The 21,498-nt window shown below is 39.7% G+C and overlaps 1 protein-coding gene across 10 annotated transcripts; it reads right to left on the reverse strand.

Moving 5' to 3' along the window:
• Positions 1–228: 228 nt before the first annotated feature.
• cobll1b (cordon-bleu WH2 repeat protein-like 1b) lies at positions 229–21,012 on the reverse strand. 10 transcript variants are annotated; one of them, XM_068329579.1, is made up of 15 exons: positions 20,657–21,012; positions 20,353–20,433; positions 13,345–13,463; positions 12,641–12,698; positions 7,236–7,424; positions 5,549–5,753; positions 5,228–5,453; positions 5,072–5,116; positions 4,892–4,986; positions 4,527–4,763; positions 4,262–4,391; positions 3,248–3,464; positions 3,062–3,150; positions 1,587–2,980; positions 229–977 (listed from the first exon to the last, which is right to left on the reverse strand). In XM_068329579.1, the coding sequence occupies exons 1-15, from the start codon at positions 20,695–20,697 to the stop codon at positions 873–875; spliced, it is 3,231 nt and encodes a 1,076-aa protein (XP_068185680.1). In that variant the 5' UTR covers positions 20,698–21,012; the 3' UTR covers positions 229–872. The 10 variants fall into 10 exon arrangements, with proteins under 10 accessions (XP_068185680.1, XP_068185679.1, XP_068185682.1 ...); XM_068329578.1 differs by lacking the exon at positions 20,657–21,012 and adding an exon at positions 20,509–20,613; XM_068329581.1 differs by lacking the exons at positions 12,641–12,698; positions 13,345–13,463 and having other exon boundaries at positions 20,657–21,009.
• Between the last annotated feature and the right edge of the window lie 486 nt (positions 21,013–21,498).

A 21,498-nucleotide genomic window follows, 5' to 3' on the forward strand; every position in this document is an offset into this window, starting at 1 on the left:
TGCAACAACACCTTTAGAGAAGATACAAATTCCAGTCCATTTGAAAAATAAATTTAACAGTAGCAGTGACTGATTACTCCATTTACTGAAATTGAAATGCGTAACTCCAGGTTGTGGAGGAACAACGACACGTCCTTTAAAAAACTGTCCAGGCAGCAAGGTCTCCTTGTTTATAATGCGAAAAATTCTGTTATGACTAGCGAAGGCAATGACTTTTATAAAGACACATGAATTAATAAAAGCTTTATTTATTTATAACACTGACAAGAACAATGGGTGTGCACAACAGTATATTTTTGTATATAGCTTAATCAATCTCTGTAATACTTAAAGATAGATTTGAAGTAGGAACATTTAAGTACCATACCATGGGCAAGTACCATAGCTCAAACATGGCCTTTCCTGAACATTTATCATTCATAAACCTCAGAATATTACAGCTGTCAAAAAAGGCTAATAATTTATAGAATTGTTCTCATTTAATGTTCTTGTTCACTCACAACAACAATGCATTAAATGCAAAAAAAAAGAAGCCATCACACAAAATGCCGGAGAAGCAATACAGATTTTCGGTCTGCTAGAGATATTGCTTAATATCAAATTAGGAAATAAACCAAATATAGCAATTAATAATTATCAAAATACATAAATTTTATATACAATGTCAGAAACAACCAAGAGGTAAAACAAAAGACAGTTGCTGCTCCTGCGTGATATGATAAAAGAACTCTAAAATATGAAGGACAACTTTCTCCTGGAAGTGAAAAATGCTGAATGTACTGTATGTGTTGTGCACACGTTTTATAACTTCTGGCAAGGAATTGGATTTTGCTCACAGTAGATGATACACTGTCAGAAGAATTAAGGCATTACTATGGAGTGCTCTCTCCCTTTATTAGAACTCCACTAAAAGATGGTGCTTCACCCTCAACAGTCTGCAGACTGGAGCCACCATCCACCGCTCTATTTTCACTGTCCTGTGATAGAAAGAAAAAAAAAGATGCAATGTCAAAATTATCGTTCCAAAAAACAAGAGATGGAAAAAAAATCAGCAACAACACTCTGTAATGTATTTTTTATTTTAAATCAACTATGCAGTCCTACAAAAGTAAATTAAGCCAGAATTTGCAGTTAAGATGACAAACGGATCTCAAGTTAAAGAACACCAACAGTTCACTGACATTGCCTCATATTAAAAATATGTTGATTCAGAACAAGACGTCACATGAATTACACATCTTCTATGAACTGATAAAATTTTATTATTGTTAATAATGGACGGCCCGTTATGGTGCAAACGGTTTATTAAGCAATCTAGAAATAAGCGCCACAGTAGTCATGAAAGTGGTTTTCCTCTCCAACTGGGGCAGCAGTGGGATAGTTTCCACTCTTCTTTTGAGGGGAAACCAACCAAGTGTTGTGATTGAGTGCTCGTCGACTCAACCATTTATGTGTTATTGTAGGAATTAAAGCATGAGAGGCACTATGAAAACAGACCGTGATATCATGGGTAACTGAAAGTCCTGTGCTGCCTTTATGTTCATTTAGATTTTTAAATAGAAGTATGCTAGGCTATCTCAACTTACTTTGAGCCTTGATAACTCTTTTGACTCTTCTGCTGTAATTGGTGACAAGGGTTGGGATGATGGTGAATGAGGTGACTTTGGCCTGTGGGATAAGGACTGACTTCTCTTCACAGCAGAGGAAACTGCCTGGGCGAAGCGGGATGGGGTCACAGGAACAAAGGGCCTCGGGGCTGCGAAGCTCCTTAATTTCTCCAAACTTAGTCCTAAGGTTGGCTCCTTAGCCGGCAGACTACTTTGCCTGGTGATTCGCATGCTGCCTACATTTTTGTCACCGCCTTTTGGTCTAAGCTCAGCATGAACAGCCTCGCTGTCATCTTGTACAGGAGGCGGAAAAGGAAAGGAAGGTAACTGGTTTTTCCTTGTATTTTCTTGAGTCTCCCTCTGGCCAGAGGTAGGACTAACACTGAGACTCTTTTCTGCTGCTGAAGTTACATAATACCCAGGTGTTTTTTTATGCTGTGTCAAGCGGAAAGAACCAGGCTTCGGTTTGGTTGCAGGTGGAATTTTCACCTCCTTGACCTCGGTTGCCGACCTGGCTTGAGATGTCCCGACAACTGAGGATGAGTTCTTGACATCTACTTTAGGTGACATTGGTGATGAGGAATGAAGGGATTGAGGGGCACTTCCATTAACAGTGTGGGTAGTAGTAATAGCACGAGTCAGTAAGTCCTTCCTGGGTACAAAGGAGTGCAGCTGACTTCTTTCCTTTGAGGCTTCTGTCTGTTGTCTTTGTGCTGCGCTCTCCTCCAGTCCAAGAGAACCAATATCAAGTCCAGTTTCTTTAACCGCATGAGGCGACTCCAGTGTCAGTGCAACCTCGAAATACCTAAGTTTCTCAAGAGATTTCTGAGGCACAATAGTATAGGTCGTCATCCCCACCTTGGGGATGTAGTCCCTGGTCAGCTCGTTGGAAGGCTTGGGCTTTGGCTCAGAATTTGTGGAATAAATACAGGGTTCCTTTGCTGTGGCAGGAGCTGTTGGTGTTGAGTCTGGGCATGAGGTCTCTGAGTTGTGAGAAAAGGCATGTTTGAGATCTGGAATGTCCAGGTCGTCCGTCAAAGTAGCCATATCTTTCTTCCCTGCTGTTTCAAACGTATTTGCACCAGGTGGGGAAGGAGGTGGAGATGGAGGTGGAGGTGGAGGTGGAGGCAAAGGTAGTGACATGTCATCTGTTTGCACTTGGGCATCCTCTGCGGTTGGGTGTGGTGTACTGGTGGTAACTGTGCTCACCAACCCACTGGTGTGCTCACAGATGGTTTCAGTGTTTGTCTCAACAGAGGCCTTTACTTCGTTACTCTGCATCTCAGTTGGAGGGGGGCTGCTGGGTACTGTGCCACCATCCTCTTTGATGCTTTCAGGTGTCAATCCTTTTTCAAGTTCAGACGGCCTAACATCTGGAAAGAAAGAACACGTCAAGTGAAACTTTATCTGGCACAGATCTGAACAATACCACTAAAGTCAAAGAGCATACTCACCAGTAATGCCCCCTTCAGAAGAGACTGTGACATCAGTCGCGCTTACATCACTCCGGGTGGCAGGAGCTTTCAATGCACTCGACAGTTGCCTGTAAAAATCAAGCATCAAGAGGGAAGTACAAGTGTTGCTAATACTAATGGGAAAAAATATGGCTTAGGATCAATAATTCGTAATAGAGTTCGTACTTGCCATCTGAGGACAGATCACAGGAATGATCTTCCCCATTGCCTTCAACAGTGTTCACTTTGTCAGTATGTGGTGACGGGGAATGCAGTGAAACATCAGCAGACAGGCCGAGGCTACTGTCCTCTCCCTGGGTGTCACTAGCAGTTGCAGACATTACAGAGACAGTTGACTCCTCTTGCTCCATAATCTCCTCCAGTGTGTTAGCAGTTGCACCCGCTATTAAACAGCATCAAAACAGGTGGAATGTTACTGGGTGGTCAGTAGAGTAACAAAAAAGACAAAAAAAATTCTAAATATAGCTGAATGCTAAATATTTTACATGCCTGCATCTGCTTTTATACATATATTCCACACTTTATCTTTGTAGAGATAAAGTGTGGAATATATGCAATAACTGACAAGTTTGCAATTTTTAAAGATGCAACAACAGAGATCGCTAAATACATTTTTTTTGTTTTAAAATCTGAAACACATGATGCGATAAAGTTAATTTTTCTTTATTGTGCTCAAACTTGTGAAAAACTCTAAACTTTAGACCTCCTAGAGTCTAAAGGACCCTTTGAATAAAAAAGCATAATTTAATCTCATTCTTATATCTTTATTTAAGGAAGTCAAAATATATATTTTTCAGTCTTGTTTATCAGACTCATTGTTTTTTAACTGTCTTGTTTTTTGCGTTAAATTGTTTTCTATGCACAATACTAAGAGTGTCTACGCAATCACAGGAAACCAGTTATAAACACTTTGCGATAGAAAAACAGCAGAAATTTCCAAAACCATCATCATTTAGAAACCAACAGGTTTGTTTCACAAAAACCATATGTTTAGTCTTTAATATCCTGAGTTAATTTGTAAGAGGAGTCACAGTTTGATCGTGACCACTAGGTGGCAGAGCAACCAAATAAAATAGAAAATCTTGTTTTCTGCAGCCAAGTTTGAAAAGGCCTTTCTTTCTTCAACACCGTATGACAAACAATAGAAGACAATAGGAATGGAATAAAACAAAGACAAACCTTGCAAATTTTCGTCTGCAGGAACTGTTTCTTGGAAAACGGGAATGGGGAATTTGGGGGGTGGAGGAGCTTTGCGTTTAACTCTTTTCAGTGAAGACTCTGCTGAGGACCCACGACTTAATCCAGCTATCTGTGGGATACAACAGGGTATCATTAAGTTAAAGAATCCATGTATCATCACCAACACCCCTTGGTTATCTTCCTACCGATATTGTCAAATTATCAGAACCATGCTAATGTTAGAGTTTAAAATCAATCGGCTTACCTGGTCCTTGTCCAGTTGGGTGATCGGTTCAGACAGAAGTCTCCGGCGAGTGCCAACATCCAAGGGACACTTCTGAGACACAAGGACTGGGGGCAGAGGTGCACGTCTTTTCTTTGGCACATCTGTGGATATCGAAGGGGAGCCGAACAGAGACGAGTCTGAACTAGGTAAGGCCATGCTGAGCGGTCGAGGCTTGCTCACAAGCACAGGAGAAGCTGGTGCACTGGATGTCACTGCCTTTAAAGAACAAATATCCAATGAGAACATGATAAGAAGCCAGTTCTCAAACAGTCACGCCAACCAATAGCAAGCTAGTGTAAACAAACCTCCCTCTGAGGATTATAAGGTACTTAATACTGCATTACCTGGTCTGATTTCTTCCTACTTCTCCTAAACTTGCTGAAGAGGCCTTTATTTTCTTCCTCTTTCTGATTTTTATTTTTCCCTGGAAAAATTGCCACTGAAAAAACAAAACAAAAGAAATAAACCATCTCAAAATGACAGCAGTCCAACACTTGACGGCTGTGTTTAAAAAACTGAAATACCTGCATAAGTTGGTGAGACTGGAGACGCAGGAGAAGCAGGTCGTCCTGCAGAGCCAATAAACATTAATGCAGCAAAATACTGAATATCTAATAAAATTTGCATAATCTCATGTATTACGTAACACAGGTTGACTTCTTTAATTAATTTCTACTTACTTTTAGAGTCTCTTGCATAAACCTCCCTTATTGCATAATCATTCAAAGAGCAGGACAAGTCCAAAGGGGCCAGTGACTGGATATCTCTCAACAGAACCGTAGACTCAACGTCAAATTCACATTTTTCACAGACGGCTGGTAAGAGTTCAGCCAGGGGAACACGAGGATTGACTCGTAATATTGTTTTCTGGGTCCTATTGTAGTTTATCACCATTCGAACGGTTGCCTGGGAAATAGAAACGTGGAAACAAAACTGTTTACTCAAAATGAACAGCAAATAGTGGTGTTAACTGTCATCACACTGTAGTTTAATTAATGTACCTCAGGCATCTGTGGACCGGTCTTCTTATTTTTATCCTCCCCTTTTGGTTTCAGTATGATCCTCTCTGGATCCACACTTCCAATGAGAGCATTGGGCTTCAGCTTGGTGTTCTTGCTGTTTGCAGTGACCAGTTCTAACGTGTGGCTCGATGGGTTCAGGTGATACTTTGCACAAAGCGCCACTAATAGATCCATCAAAGGTTTGCTAAAAGACACAGTAGACACAATTAAACAAGGACATAAAATCATGTGCTGTGCAAAAGTTATTGCTGATCAAATTTTCATACCTACATTGCAGTTTACAGTTTAGAACTAATGGAGAGCAATGACAGTCACCTGGACTCAACATCACTAAAACCACTGAGCCTGTAAAGGACTACTTCTCTTTATCTGATATAGACTATATGTCTAATAGTGAGCAGGTTTTATTTGTGGAACATAGAGAAACAAAAATTCCCTGGATGCATTCACAAGCTTGGCCCGCAACGCTGATTTTGACAAAAGTCAAGATACTATAAATTGTAAATGTCAACCATTCACATGCATCTTTAATCTGTCAGCAAATAATAGTTATAGCATTTCTCCTGAATTACAACACTGATTAATGTAATGGCCACAACTGTATTTATTATGGTGTCATAGTGAAGTTGACCTTGACTGTTAATTTTTCCTGTAAAACATTTTTGTGAAATTTCATCATCATTAACGGTTGAATTCCTGGCTTGTGGACAAAATGGTAATTTGTGAGGTCACAATAACCTTTGACCACTAAATTCTAATCAGTTCACTCCTGAGTCCAAGTGAACAACTGTGCCAGATGTTATGAAAGTCCCTCCTGGCTTTCCTGACATATCGTATTTACAAGGATGGGATGAAGGAAAAGACAGACAACCTAAAAATTCCTTTGGCACTGACTCTCGGCAAATGTGGAGACGACAGCTGAGCTGTAGCTGGACGCATTAACTGATTTAAAATACAGAGGCTATTTAAGGAAACTGCAGAATTTGACAAAACAACAGCAAGCATATTTACAGTAGTTTACAGCAGCTGCAGCAGCAAGCTTTCCAAATACTGGTGATACAATTTACACACATTAGCATTGGATCAGCTGTTTGACCATTTGGACCAGGTTCAGAGGGCAAAAAGTGGGCAAAAAATTTAGTTCTTAATCTTTGCATATTAGATTACACTCCACTTTCCCAAGAGGCCAAGGTGCACCTGGGAATAATGTTTGTAAAATTGCGTGCATTGTGAGATAATGATATCTTGAGTAAACTCTGCTGATGAAAAGCCTGAGGCATGTGACTGAGTAGACTCAAAGAAACACCCTCAGACCTTGTTCTAACAAACTGTGACAAAGAAATGTTGGCCAATGTTAATCTGATTAGGAGTTGAAATTGATGAAGATTTTGTATGTGTCCTCGTTGCACTGAGGCCCTCCATCAACAATGAGAAAATGTTTGGAAATCAAGACAGTCTTGGAGCAAAAATATTAAGAATAGAATCCATTTTTATTTGTTGCACAAAGATGAACTCATAGCCCGCATTCAGCTACTCCACCTACATGTGTGTATGTGATGACCTAATATGACATCACCAGGATCATCACGTATTGCTTCAATTTGAACAACTGCACAATTTGAACAAAGCTCAAATGATAAATGAGATGCAGTGATCTAAACCGTACCTTCCATGGACGGTAGTTATCTTCTCCTCTCCCCCAGGCAGAACCACAACCAGAGAGAGGTCTTTGTCAGTGAGGTTCTCCTTTTGGTCCATGGTTAAATGAGGATTTCCTGGGTACCACTGGGAGAAACCTGGTGAATCCAGCTGCTTCAGTCCTGGCGGGGATGGTGCCTTGCTTTTGGTCGACTCCCTGTAGTTGGACAACAAAGTGCACATTATAGACTACACAGTTTTAGCACAGCTAGACAAATCAACACGTTAGAGATTGCCAGGGGTGGTTTTACTCTTACACTTGTGTGGACATTTTAAACATTTAATTTCAGTGTTTCTCCACTTTCTCAGACTATTGACTGATTAAAAGTCAAACTGCACCAGACAGAATGAAAGGAATCCTTTCTCCCTCAGGTCTCAGAAAGCACTGGCACTGTTAGATGAAAGAGCTCTCCTCCACTTTGCAAACAGGTCACAAGACAACCAAGTGGACAGATTTACTCACTGAGCCTGAAGAAATGGCTCCGAGTGAACAAGTCTGTGTCAGACTGATAAATGATGATGATGATGAAGAAAATAATTTGTGTAGCTGAAGATCTGTGTTTTACAGCCTGGTAGAATTGGTTTCACAGTATTGTGTGTTATTTTTTTCTTATAGAGGCAACACCCATGCATTAGTGAACGTCCCTCATGCGGTAAGATTTTTACACGGTGACTACGACAAACAGTTCAGTTTTGCAGAGTGTCTTTGAGTGTTTGTCAAGGCTTAACCTGTGTTTAGACAGCAGTGGCAGTTATATAACACACTGAACACGAATGTAAACAAAGAAACATTTCCCTGAGGACTTTATTCAAAAGTAATTTTCCATTTGTCCTTAGATTTGCAGTTAACTAGCCTTCTGTTGGACAGTCACACATAAACATGTGACACATTCTATATCAGATAAATATTAGATTCCCACAGTGGACCTGTGTGATGTTGATAAAAACATGCTGTCTGTAAACAAAGGACAAAAAAAAAAGAAGAGTTCATTAAAGTCTTTCCACAGTTTGTTGTGTAACTGTTCAGGTAATCTGATAATTCAGATAAACACATGATCACGTCTGGTCAGCAAACATCTCTGTAATGTACTACAGGTCCATCACGCCATTCAGCGGGGCCAAGGAATCAGTAACGTAAGAGACGTTCAAGTTTCACGTCATTCAGTCAGTGTAAATATAAAACAGAGTTTGCAGACCCAGTGCTTCAAATCCCAGCCTGTAAAGACTCGTGGGGGCACTGCTTATTCAAACAGAGGAATCTGAACAATGCAAGGTCACCAGCTCCACTGAGGCACATCTAGCAAAGGATTATTAGTCTTGCTATGGGGTGGATGTCCTTTATACTGTGACAGGCAACACACTCACGCACACACTACGCACATGGCACACATACTTTATCATGTGTGTCACCTTAGTCCGTTAATCTACTAATTATGCCATAAAATAGTTTTCTACATGTATTATAGAAAAAGATTGAGAAAATGCCTTAAGTTACTACAGTTGACTCTTACGCAACTCAGCTGCACCAACAGGTTTGGCCAGCAAGTACTTACTGTATATTTAGCATGCTATTGCTAAAGTAGCTCCTACTACCTGACAGTATCAATATTCCACAGTGCAATGCAAAATTCAATAAGCATGCTTATGGTCTGAATTAATAGACATTAACGTATATTTCTCGTGTATTTTAAAATCAGTAATTGTTGCAGACATTGTCAGTCCTCAAGCAAGCAGATAGAATTCATCTAATCATAAGACAGTGGACAGCAGACTCTGTGGGAGATAGGCCTGTCAAGATAAAAGATCATTTCAGACTAAAAGACACCTTAGTGAGCAAACCTGATTGGCCGTGACTAGAGAACTGTTTGTCTCAAGGAGGCTGGGAGGACAAGAGCAACTGGTTTGCTGATTCAGCCAAAAAAAAAAAACAGTTCAGGTAGATGTGTGTTACTACATACGCTGACAGCATGGCAGCAAGGCGCAGCGTTCATGTTGTCATACTTCACACATTGTCAGGCTCATTTGTGAATTCCTCTGTATTTTAGTGGAAAAAATAAATTTTTGTCTCTACCTGCTTGTAGTCATTTGCTGCGAATTAAACAGCAGGCTGAAGTCAGAGGAAAGGTAGAAACAAAGAGGGACAGGAAACCAATGGCTCTCAGAAATCACGTGCTGATACTGAACAAATTATGTATTTGCCCACACATATTAATATTTTTAGAGAATACTGTAGTGTCTTGTTTGAGGAAAAAAGTAGGTAGCATGTACAGCAAAGAGATTACAATAGTCCAAAAAAAACAACAACCCAGTATTACAAATCAACTATATTTATTCCTCCTGCTGTTTTTGACTATTATTAGATGCTTGTTTTTCAATCTCTTATAATCATTTGACTGTACATCAAAATGTCTTCTTTGTCTTCTTTGAATTTTGGATGACAAATCAATGCAGTACATAACCTGGAGGGATCTGAGGCCTTGACTTTCCGTCACATAAATTTCAAAATAATAGCATGCAATTGTATAATACGAGCATCCATTGCTGTTTAAATCAATCCACTGGACATTAAGAAACTGAAGAAGCCTATTGGACGAGAGGCAAAACGTCTTCAAGAAACTTTCTTTAAGTCCAGTGGATTGATTTAAACAGGTTTCGATAACCATGACCTGGATAACTGAGAACCTACACAGAGAAAATAAGAGCATTTTATTGGAACTACTCCCACCACTTTCCACATGCTCTTTACATTTTTTTTTTTTTTTACTGTTCAGTTGAAGAAAATACTATTGCATTTTGCCTTGCTTTTTTAAAAAGAAAAAAAAAAAGAAAAATATCATTTATCTATTACTATTGTAGGTAATGAACAGCAAGAATTTTTTTTTCCTTTACTTACATTGGATGAAAGAAATCACTACTGGAAAAACATTCGCTTCTGTGAAAGGACTATCGTTTTCATGTCTCGACATTAAGTATCTACGATCAGAAGCAAAAAACTGAAAATCCTCATACAGGTAGTCCTCAACATACAAATATTTGAATTCTGAACATTTACAGATATGAACAAATGTGTCGCCATATCCGACTACTGTGCAGCTCCCCTTTCTGACCCCCACCCAAGCAGAATCGCTGCGTTTGCGCATCTCCTGCACTCATCTCCCCCTCTTGTTCTTTTTTGTTGTTGTCTCTGTGAGCATCTCAGCACATCAGGCTTCATACTTTGGATAATGTTCTGTTCATCATGGATGATAAAGCAAAGACTAGTGAAGACAGTGGTAACCCTCCCCTCTTCCTCCTGTTCCTTTGCTCTAAAAGCTACTTGCTATAAGCTACAGTACTGTACAGTAGATTCTCATCACCAACAGCTGACACTGTTATTGTTGGATGCACTTAAAAAACTCATCGTATTTTCTTCTTCTTCTCAAGGATTAAATTATATATATGTATTATAAATTATATATTTTCCTATGATAATATATGGTTTTAGTCTTATTCATTATACAGTAACATGATATTCTGCGCTTTCAATGATTTTCTAGTGATTTTAAGAGTCTAATATTTGTGGCAAACTGAGAAAGTCTCGTACCTCGCTGTCTCTTTTTCAGTCGTTTTTACCCCCTTGCGATAACGGGGGGGGGGTTGATAGGGGCAAGCAACAGGTGTAAAGCAGAGTAAAATGGCATAAACCTTAGTTTTATTTTTCTGTGTTTTTTAAAAAAAATACCGACACATAATTGAGAACTACTTAACTCGAAACAACCCATACTTATATATTTTTTTTTTTAATCTTTATGTCCTGTAATTGTTTCTCATACATCTTAGGGAATAGTAATTTTGTAGTTCAAGTAGTAACAGCATTTAAATGAGCTCAGATGGCGATTGTAGATTGAAATTTAATTATAAGGACTTGCGAACAACCTCTCGGAACCAATTGTGTTCATATGTCGAGGAATACATTACATAAGGAACAACATAAAATGGATATATAAACAGATGCACAACTTAAAAATATAAATGCTTGTGTATATGCATTTAGGTGATATATGTACAAAAATTCCTCTCGTATATTTTATATAAAAACCTTTTCCCACTAAAAAAAACCTCACTTTTGACCGACTTGAATATATTAATTTTTTTTTTTTATTATAGTCTATTGTCCTCCAAACGATAATCTGACCTCCGCATTTGACAAATCTCAAGGTGAAGTGGAATACCCACACAGTGAAAGTTGGGACTTAGAATCTTTTTCAAGGACACATCAGCATACAGACTGGGGGGAACTGGGGCTCGAACCAGCAGCCTTCCCATTAGTAGACTACACTCTTACCACCGAAGTCACAGCTGCTCCCAATTGTAATTCACACAAATGTGAATTGCAAAATGGACAAAAAGATGCATTGCATGATATCTGACCTAAACAAATAATTAATAAGTTAGCATGAAAAAAAAATTAACTATGCCTCTGGTTCAGGGTCAGCCCAGTTTATACAGCTGTGCCATCACAGACTTATCAAGACACGCCAAGCGGATGACAGACACGGACACACCGTCTGGTTTGCTTCTGTCATCCTGGTCTGTGTTTGTGATGCTGAATGAGGAGGACGTGTTGAGGCTTGACTTTGCTGATACCTCATCACAGGGTTTCCCTGGGAGATCTGACACTCACAGACAGGCCTGTTAACAATCAGAGGACATGCTCAACAAACATGGTCACAGACAGGAAATAAAAGGCCTGTGGTCATTGTTCCATTTGTTATGACTCATTATGCAATCATTTTGTGAATGCCGGCAACACAAGCAAGTGGATTCTGAAACAAACTTTAATGGACACTGCATGTTATGCCGTGTTGTCTTCATAGCTGCAACCATCAAAACATTTGTGATGTGAGAATATGAAACAAAACTAAATGATTTTCAATCATCTGCCTCGCATCTGTGGAAAATATTCAGTAGGATCTTTTTTTTTTCTTCCTCAGACTAAAATCAAAATGATAAAGGCTGCTATATCATCCAGATGATGTTTCGTATATAAAAATACTTGAAATAGTTATGTGTGAAAAAGACAGTTGATGGGTGAGAGACAGTGAGAGACAGGAGGAGACAGCTTAAACAAAACATACGCACTACTCCTTTGGTACAGGTAAAGGATCCAAACATCATAAGAAAAGAATGTATGTATTCTTTCTTTACATACCATTACACCTTGATCCAGCTGGCATTACTTAAACAAGATGCATGTAGTAAATTTATGTTTCTGCCAGCAAAACCTTTGTCAAATACAACGGGGGTGGGAGTAGCTCAGAGAAAAACTCAGAAAATACAGATAATTCATAGAAATCAAACTTTTCTGAGAAACTGCAGGATTAGCAAACATGCCTACTGTGGTATGTTGGCAGCTGCTGGATAGCAGGACAGCCTGGGGAATGGAGGGTTCCTGCACAATGAAACAAAATGTTTTCAAAAAGGGCCTTCTGGTCACAATTTCTGACCACATCCTGCTCATATTTAAACAAACTAGAGCAACAGGTCAACGTGCCATTGGCCAAAACACTCAGGAGCCAATGAGCAGTACTGAGCAGCTCCATGGTCAAAGTGTACAGGCTCAAACATGCCAGTGCTCAAGTTCAACACACCCTCAAAGTCAAAACACACAGATAGCAATCTGAATGAAAAGATTCAGGACACACAAATTATTTACTACTCTTTTCGAGAAAGTTAACGCTAGCACTGCTGCTTTTTAAAGTTCACGTTAATAGGATTACAAGAACAGAGGAGCAGAAATTCAGAGAGCAGGTGTGGCAAACCTGCTTTTCCTCTCAGTTTGCCAACGTTTCATTGAACTCTCTTACCTCTTTGCCTGGAGTTTACTCTGCTGAAATAATTTCCATTATGCTGTGTATCTCTCACGCGTAGACAAACAGACTACACTAATCAGATCCCCTTCAAAGAGGTCCACCTTAATGCCACGCCCAAGCTGTGGCATTAGAAATTGGCTCCCCCTCAAAGTTATGCCTAAATCCAGCCGGCCCCCTGACTGTGTACCTGAAGGCTCCAGCGCACAGAATGAAGGTAGCACTCACCCTGCGGATATGAGCGGGAGGTAAGCAGCTTTGACTCCCTGTGCAGACATGAACCTGTGGGTGGGGCCAGAGAGGCAAGAGCGCAACTGCAACTTGTGCTCGCTTCAGTAGCAAACGACCTTAAACAGAGAGTAAATACACCGAATTATTACAGTATGCTTTAGTTATGAATGAGCCTTATTTTAATCATAACGAGGGTATAGGACAACTACAATAAAGCAGGCAGGGGAGCCACAGAATTGTTGGTTCTTTTCTTAAAGGGCTGCTGGAATCTTCCCCACGCCCTCAATCAGGTATTTGTCCCATGTGTGCTTTTGTTGTACATGGCCAATTTTTAAAAACCACACCTTACCTCTGCAGAACTGACTCCTTCCACAATTACGTGGTTTAACAGTTGAGTATCATGACAACTACACCATCTATAATGCCTTTACAGAAGGTATGACATCAGCACTTACTGTATTTCCAACAGCAAAGACCTCAACTCCCATTTGGATTGTGACAACTTTGACAACTCATTTTTCTTCATGTTTACAATGAAATAATTTAAGTCATTTACAACCATTTTCAGACTAACTTTTTTTTTACACTTTCTGAACAATACAATTTCCGATAGTCATTGTTCATTTAATTAACATTTAGGTATGAAATTAGATGAAAAATATTATACCGTAATAAGTGAGGAAAATGCATTTTCCATATTCTTCAGCAATGTGCTGAAGAAGGACATGGCTTATTTTTATCCACATATGAAAATTTTTTGAGTTATTTGGAATGTGGTGGTACACACTGACTAGACAAATCCTTTATCTGTTGTACACAAAAAAGCATACTATCTCGGTGGCGCATGAATGTTGGCTGCTGACAATTTTACGCAAGTGCCTTATTCAAAATAACAGATATGGTTTTGCAATCTGAACAGTGTGGTACGGAAACAATCAATTTTACTTTCCATTATGAAATCATCGCTTGCTGCCAGTCCTTTATCAGTATCACAGTATCACTTTCACTTAGGAATGTGAAGCTCATTCTACAAACTCCACCACCGCAAGCATGAGTGGTGAAAGGAGATGTTAGTGTAAAAGCACCGTCCAAAGAGGTGGAGTTAAAAGAATTATGCAGTTGCACAGAGCAGGGGGGTGGAAATGGAGGAAGGAGGAGGAGGAAGGCGGAGGGGTGGAGGGTCCCTGAAGAAAGACAAAACACAGAACCAGGGCCACAGCTGGTAATTTGGTGAGAGGTCACACACAGTAAACACAAACTTTTTGAAGAAGGTCTGGAAAGGCCATTACTTCATCAGCAGTGTGGGATGGAAAGAGATTAGGGAGGAAAAAAGGGGACAAGACCCTATGAGAACTTCCCACTTCCTATGTGTATTGTTTATTAGAACTAACAAAACACAAACTTTTTCCCACAGCATCCTCATGCGCATGCCTGGTCACAATCTCAGGGCTACAATGATAATGAATGCTCAATTCTGATAATAATTGCAACCATGGCTGTTGTGATTTACCTCCTCATTCAATGTTACTGCTTATTCCTAACATAAATTCACTAATACTGTTGCAAAGCCAAGGTAAGCCAGCAGGTCTGCCAACCAGTTAGGTAACACGATTTCAGATTGCAATATACAATGGTGCAAACGGAGAAAGTCCGTCTATGGGAGCACAAGTTTTAACCTCACTTTATCTCAGAGCAGCTCCAGGATTGCACTGTCAAGATTTGACTGAAACAAAGATATGATTCTGTACAAATGGAAAGAACACAACATCCATTTCGATCTGCATTTGTGCACAAATTAATGTCTTTTAATTTGATAAACTGATCGAAATTGCAGCCTCAGAAAAGAATGTTTCGGTTCACAGGTTTCTGAAAATCTGCTGCCTTAACCAAATTTATGACTTTTAACACAACCATTTAAAATAACTTGGTGGGAAAGAAAGTTTTCCCAAGAGTCATGATCAGAGCTATCACACTGTGTCCTTTCATTTTCAACAAAGCTGCTTTGTCTACAGAAGGGCATCTTTCTAAAGGAAAGCTGGAATGATTTCCCTCTCGTCCCGATCACATGAGCTGAAGTTGTCTTATGAGAGTGTGCAAACAGTAACGGCTCATTTATGCTCTACACATGACAATAGAGGAATCCAGAAGAGGGCAGAGGAGAGTCAAAAAAACAACCAGGAAAACAGAGAAAGTAAGTCATTATGAACCTGGTGAATAAAAATAGAACAAAGCTGAGGGTGCTTTCTCAAGGAGCAACTTTGGATCCTAGTTTATGTACTGCCAACCCTTTGTGTACGTGGCTTTTTTGCTATTCTAACTATCAGAGGAAATATCTTCTCCATTGTAACTGTAAACGTTTGTTGTTCTACACAGTCCTCAATAATATCTGATGGAATTGCTCTAACAAAGCCTTAAATCTGCAGTAAAATTCAGTCTTACTTCTTTGTCAAGATTCTAGCAACTGGAGGTTATATAATCACCCAGTTCTGCTTGTTTATCTGTAAAATATGAACCGAGTCAATAGACTTGAATGATATCGATGGGGTAGATCTCAGAACAAGGTAGAGCTGATAAGTTATTGTGAATTGTGGATTCTGTCTGGTCAATATAGTGAAAAATAATTACAGTCCAAAAAAAAACCCCCAGGCATGGACAACCAATGATGTTCCATGTAGAATTAGATCCTTATATGGGAGCCCCTTCTTGTTCACTATGGTGATGGACAGGCTGACAGATAAGGTTAGACAGAAATCTCCATGGACTATGATGTTTCCAGATGACATTGTGATCTGTAGTGTGAGCAGGGAACAGGTGGAGGAGAAGCTAGAGAGGTGGAGGTTTGTTCTGGAAAGGAGAGGAATGTAGATCAAGAATATTTAGGGTCAACAGTCCAGAGCAATGGAGAGTGTGGAAAAGAGGTGAAGAAGCGTGTTTAGGCAGGATGCAACAGGTGTGATGTGTGATAGAAGAGTTTCAGCTAAAATGAAAGGAAAGATGTACAAAACTGGTGAAACCTGCGATGTTGTTTGGTCTAGAGACAGTGTCACTGAAGAAAAGACAGGAGACAGAGCTAGAGGTAGCAGAGATGAAGATGCTGAGGTTCTCTTTGGGAGTGACCAGGAAGGATAGGATCAGGAATGAGTACATCAGAGGGACAGCACATGTTAAAGGTTTTGGAGATAAAGCCAGAGAGGCCAGACTGAGATGGTTTGGACATGTCCAGAGGAGAGATAGTGAATATATTGGTAGAAGGATGCTGAGTTTTGAACTGCCAGGCAGGAGACCCAGAGGAAGACCAAAGAGGAGCTTCATGGATATAGTGAAAGAGGACATGAAGGTAGTTGGTGCAGAAGACAGGGTTAGATGGAGGCAACTGATTCGCTGTGGCGACACCTGAAGGGAAAAGCCAGAAGAAGAAGAAGAATGTTATCTAGGGGATAAGAAAATTTAATTATCAAACTTTTTCCATCACTGACGGTGTGGTTGTGGTGGTGCAGTGAGTGCAACACATACCCGGGTCTGCTCCTTTATTTTTTAAAAATTGAAAGAACTGTTACTATGCATGCTGCAATAAAAAAATTAATGACCAGACCTGTAATAAAAGCAGATCTCCTCCCTGCACAAATGCTCAGTATGAAAACCTCATTGAAACTGACAGCTGTTGTCTCCTACAGGGTTTGGTATCAAACTAGTAATGGCACAATCGAATACAGTTCTAATAAAATTGTACTAATAGAATTGTTGCAATCACTCAATGCCAATTTAATTAGATTTTTTAAAAGTAAAAATTTAATTAAAATTAAGAATAAAAAAAATTTTTTTTTAAATGTTTATATGTCCAAAACATGGGTATTAAAACATCAGCATACCATCTGCTGGGGACAATTAGGTATGCTATCAATGTGGATGTGACAACAACAACAGGCATACCACACCGGTGCTGCTTCTTTGTTGGATAAGGCACTACAGTTATTTCTTTATCCTTTTTTAGTCCTGTGCTGACATTCCTAAACTTTCTTCAGTTTAGTCCTGTAATCCTCACTGGGTAAAACGTGCACTTTATCACGTTTTGTCCAGGTTGATTATCATGTTCCTCTTTTGAAGCAAAACATCCTGCTGCTCCAGGATATTTGATTAACTACTGTTGATACTTGTACAGTAAAAAAAAATGTTGCCACAAAATAATATGAACATATGCACAATAACAGTGCCACCTAGAGAATCTTCTCAATGTGTGCAATTCTTCAGTTCCTTTTCTATACTCTACATCCTTTTTGTCTTATACTTTAAATGATTTCTCACTGGATAAAATTTAAAAAGTTTCAACTTGCTGAAGCCACATTAAACGGACTTCAGACAACTAATTTCTGATAAAAATCTCTTCCAAACAAGGCGAACGCTGATAATGGAGGTCAAACAAATCAAAGCGATTTTTTCCTTTGTCATGTAACATGTTTGGTTGTAACTGGAGATAAGTAAATGTTTCTATTGAGAAACACACAAAGGAGCAATTCATGATAGGTCAGGGTGAATGGTTCAGGGGCTGAGAGTGGGAGAGCATCCAACCGTTATGCCCTGGAAGACTGCATGGTGAACACAAAGAGGGCCTTCCAGTCTGTTCAGCATGGAAGCTGTACTCAATCTACAGAAATGTAGGCATCCTCACTTCAGTATCAACTCACAACACTACATTTGTGGATGTGAAGAAAAATCAGCCACAACACCAATAAACAGTTGACAAGAAGTCCAGCTGTTTCAGATTGAACCCTGAAGGGTTATCATGACGTGGATGAAGGAGAATCTACACCAACAACAATAAATTGGGTTTCATTATGTTCATAATTGGCAGGTGAGAAGTATTCACTGGTATTTACAGTCTGTGTTGGCTTCAGTACAGTAATAAAAACAAGCCATTATACTCTGTTGTCTGGTGAGGTAATAAAACAAAAAAGACATCCGTAACATGAAACATTCCAGTATACAAAAGACACACCAGTGCATTGCAAAGACAATGGGCCAGAGACTTCATGCTGGTTTTCCACTGGCTTTACTACATCTAGTGGGTGGAGGAGTCTGAATGACACTCTTTATCTTTCCTAGCAGAAGATCTGAGTGGGCTTCCTGAGGGCAGCAAGCTTTAAAAAAAATTATATATTACACTGAACAAACAAAGTCTTGTTGTCTGCACTCGGAGTTCCTCTTGTGTTTGTCTATCTCATCTATGTTATCAACAGACTGAGAGTCAGAGGGTTGATCACGAATAGCCTGGAGCTGTTCTGAAGAGTCGGAGCAAAAACAAGTCGCCAGAACTCAACACTCGTGTCTGACTGTCTCACCATGATCTCCATCTGAAGACTCGTGTGAGCAGCTGTGCCCTTGGACCGCCTGCTTGTGGGGAAACAGCTGTGAGGATTCACAGTACCTTAACTAATTCCACATTCTGCCCCTCAGGAAAGCCAGCCATGTGAGATCATGGTTAAAGGTGTGTCCAATTAGAAAGGCCAGTTGCAAGCAGCACACCACCAGACTGACGGAGAATAAATTAAAGAGTGTTGTGGATTTAACATTATGGACTTCAAGTTTTTTTTTAAAGTTTGCCATTTTATTAAAACTACCTCATTCTTAATGTAACGCTGCCTGTCTTGGTGTTGGTGGTGTAAAACCCAGCCCAGCCATTATGGTATGGTCATGATTTGGATCACATCGCATGTCATATTAAAGAGTACATATTGAAAAAAGTAAGAAGCAACAGTTTATTGGCTCTAAATGTAAGAAGCCACAAGTAAGACAAAGAGCATGTGCCTTTCTCCACCCATAAGCAGCAGCTTATGGAAGAGTGTGGTTTACTTTCCCAAATCAAACCACACAGATTTAAGACGTTTGCTACTCTCCGTTGCCAGGAAGCATGGCTTCACTCCCATACTACAGAACACTTATGAAATATAAAAGCAAGTCCCACCAGGAAAGTCTTTTTTTTTCCTTTGGTAGACTGTATTTGATGTGGCTGAGTGCTATTTTTACAAAGGGGAAATTGCAGTTGCGAGGGCAGGTCTGGAAACTCTGTATAGCTATATGGAATATTGGATTGGAAACCATCATATGCTCAAATTCTCCATCTCACCTCTAATTTAGATCTACACACTCTGAAGATCTCCCCTGAATGCCAAAGGAGTGAGTAGTGACCCTGTTTAAAAAAAAAAAAAAAAACACTCTGGAAACTCACTCCCTCTTTCTTATGATTCCAACCACTGGAACACAAGCAGCTGACATCATCTTTTAGACTCTGAACCAAAAGCTGATGGGAAATTCCATCTTGTCATACACACATTACTTTTTACTATGATTTACTTTGATTGTAGGACATGACAAATCAGTATTTTATAGAATATCAATTTCAGCCCCAGTGGATGCGAGATTTCCACGAGACCATCAGCTTATCACAGAGTCAGAAGGGCTAAAGGCTTTTTGCCTCCAAAATACTTCCCATGACCTCTACATATGGTCCAAGGCAATTTCTCAGTAAAACCCAGAGAGCAGGAAATGAGTAGAGTTCAAAGGTTGACGCATCTGCAACAACTGTGACTTCACTGAGACGCACCAAGGACAAAGCATGTCGTTTAAAAGTTGATTCTGCAGATGCAGTTTTAACAAAAGTGGCATTATACTCCTGCCTAAAGGTGGGTCAGAAACCAGCTGATTCCCTTCTACCAGATGATGTTAGAACCACACAGTGAAACTAATGTGGCACAAATGTGTCTACTGAATTATCATCACACAATGGTAACAAGCAAGAACACATTTCTAAAGCTTACTCTCTATTATCTTGACTCAAAAAAAAATAATTACACCACTAGAGTTCGCCTCAGTTGAAAATAAATGATAGCTATTGTTCTTTCTTAATTTCCTGGAGACGTAGCAGTAGTAGGTCCTGCAGTTTCTCCACGTCGTTGGCAAATAAAATGCATATTTGTGTCAGCTGTTAATCCAGATGGTAGTTCCACATACCTCAGACCAGAGCTGCATGGATGAGGAAGGAATCCACGATCATCCGTGACTAAACTCATCGGTTTAACAAAATCCCCCGGACTATTCAAACACAAACAAAAAGTACATTTCATTTTTGCAACAGAATAAACGCAGTAAAAAAAAAGTTGGTCTAACCTGTTTGCAAGGGATGCAAATTGGCAAACGCAGAAATATGGGCGAATCCCACATGAGGTCATCAGCCTTACAGTCATATGAACCGTTTCCCCATCGTTTTCCACGGAATACGCTTCCCGATTAGAAGTGTATACTTCTCACGTCTTACCATAAATGTAGTTGGTTTTCGACGGAGTTGTCAGTTTCCATCAGTCTGACTAAAGTATCGCTGGTTGTAGGCTGCTACAAACAAGTTTGACAAACGATCCATATTTTCCCTTGGAGTTCCGTTTTTGCGCCTTTTGCGTAAATCATTCTAGTGCGCCAGAGGACTTCTCCCCTCCTTTTAAACTACCCAGACAGACATGTCTAAATCATTTTGCCCCCGACACCGTGGACGACTCAGCCAACTTTCCTCTGTAGATCCAAAGGGATTCGCATCGCAGCATAGTGCTGTAAAAAGTGAGGGCGTCTCTCGGATCCCGTTTACCTTCCCTTCCCTTCCCTTCCCTGCATGATCCTGCATAGGAATCTGCAATAACGATGCCGTGTTCAAGTTCACATGCTGGGCTCCGACGCGCACCAGTCAAAGCCATGAAAATCACACATTTAGTCTGGAATTAAAGAAGAAACGTCGTTGTTTTGTACTTTTTATTTATTTATTTATTTTTTAATTTTACGCATTATTTGTCTGCAGTGACATCGTGTGGATGATCTTGGGAAAGAAACGACCTTTTCTGTTAAACACAAATAATTCAGGATAAAAAGAAGTACAGTATGAAGACTCATCACTGATTCCAAAGTGTTTAAACAGACTAACAATAACAGTCACAGGATTGTTCTTCTGATCAGTCCTCACTGCTATTACAGAAATATTTTGGACCCAGCAAAAAATGAAACCTGAGTAGCAGTCAATGTTCTGCTCATATTAAATGAGCAGAACTCATTTATGAAACATTTCTTTACGGATCTGTTTCATATATGACTCAGTCATTTGCTGCCTGACTGGAA

Source organism: Antennarius striatus, chromosome 12 (genome assembly GCF_040054535.1).
Source record: "Antennarius striatus isolate MH-2024 chromosome 12, ASM4005453v1, whole genome shotgun sequence".
NCBI lineage: Eukaryota > Metazoa > Chordata > Actinopteri > Lophiiformes > Antennariidae > Antennarius > Antennarius striatus.

What these genes read in the sequence shown, in the direction of transcription:
- cobll1b (XM_068329578.1), bottom strand. Translation starts at nt 20,585, where the DNA reads ATGACTGTAAGGCTGATGACCTCATGTGGGATTCGCCCATATTTCTGC. An exon ending in CTCCCGCTCATATCCGCAGG is followed by an intron (nt 12,699 to 13,344) that starts GTGAGTGCTACC and finishes TTCATTGTGCAG; the next exon opens with GAACCCTCCATTCCCCAGGC. An exon ending in TTATGCAAGAGACTCTAAAA is followed by an intron (nt 5,117 to 5,227) that starts GTAAGTAGAAAT and finishes TTGGCTCTGCAG; the next exon opens with GACGACCTGCTTCTCCTGCG.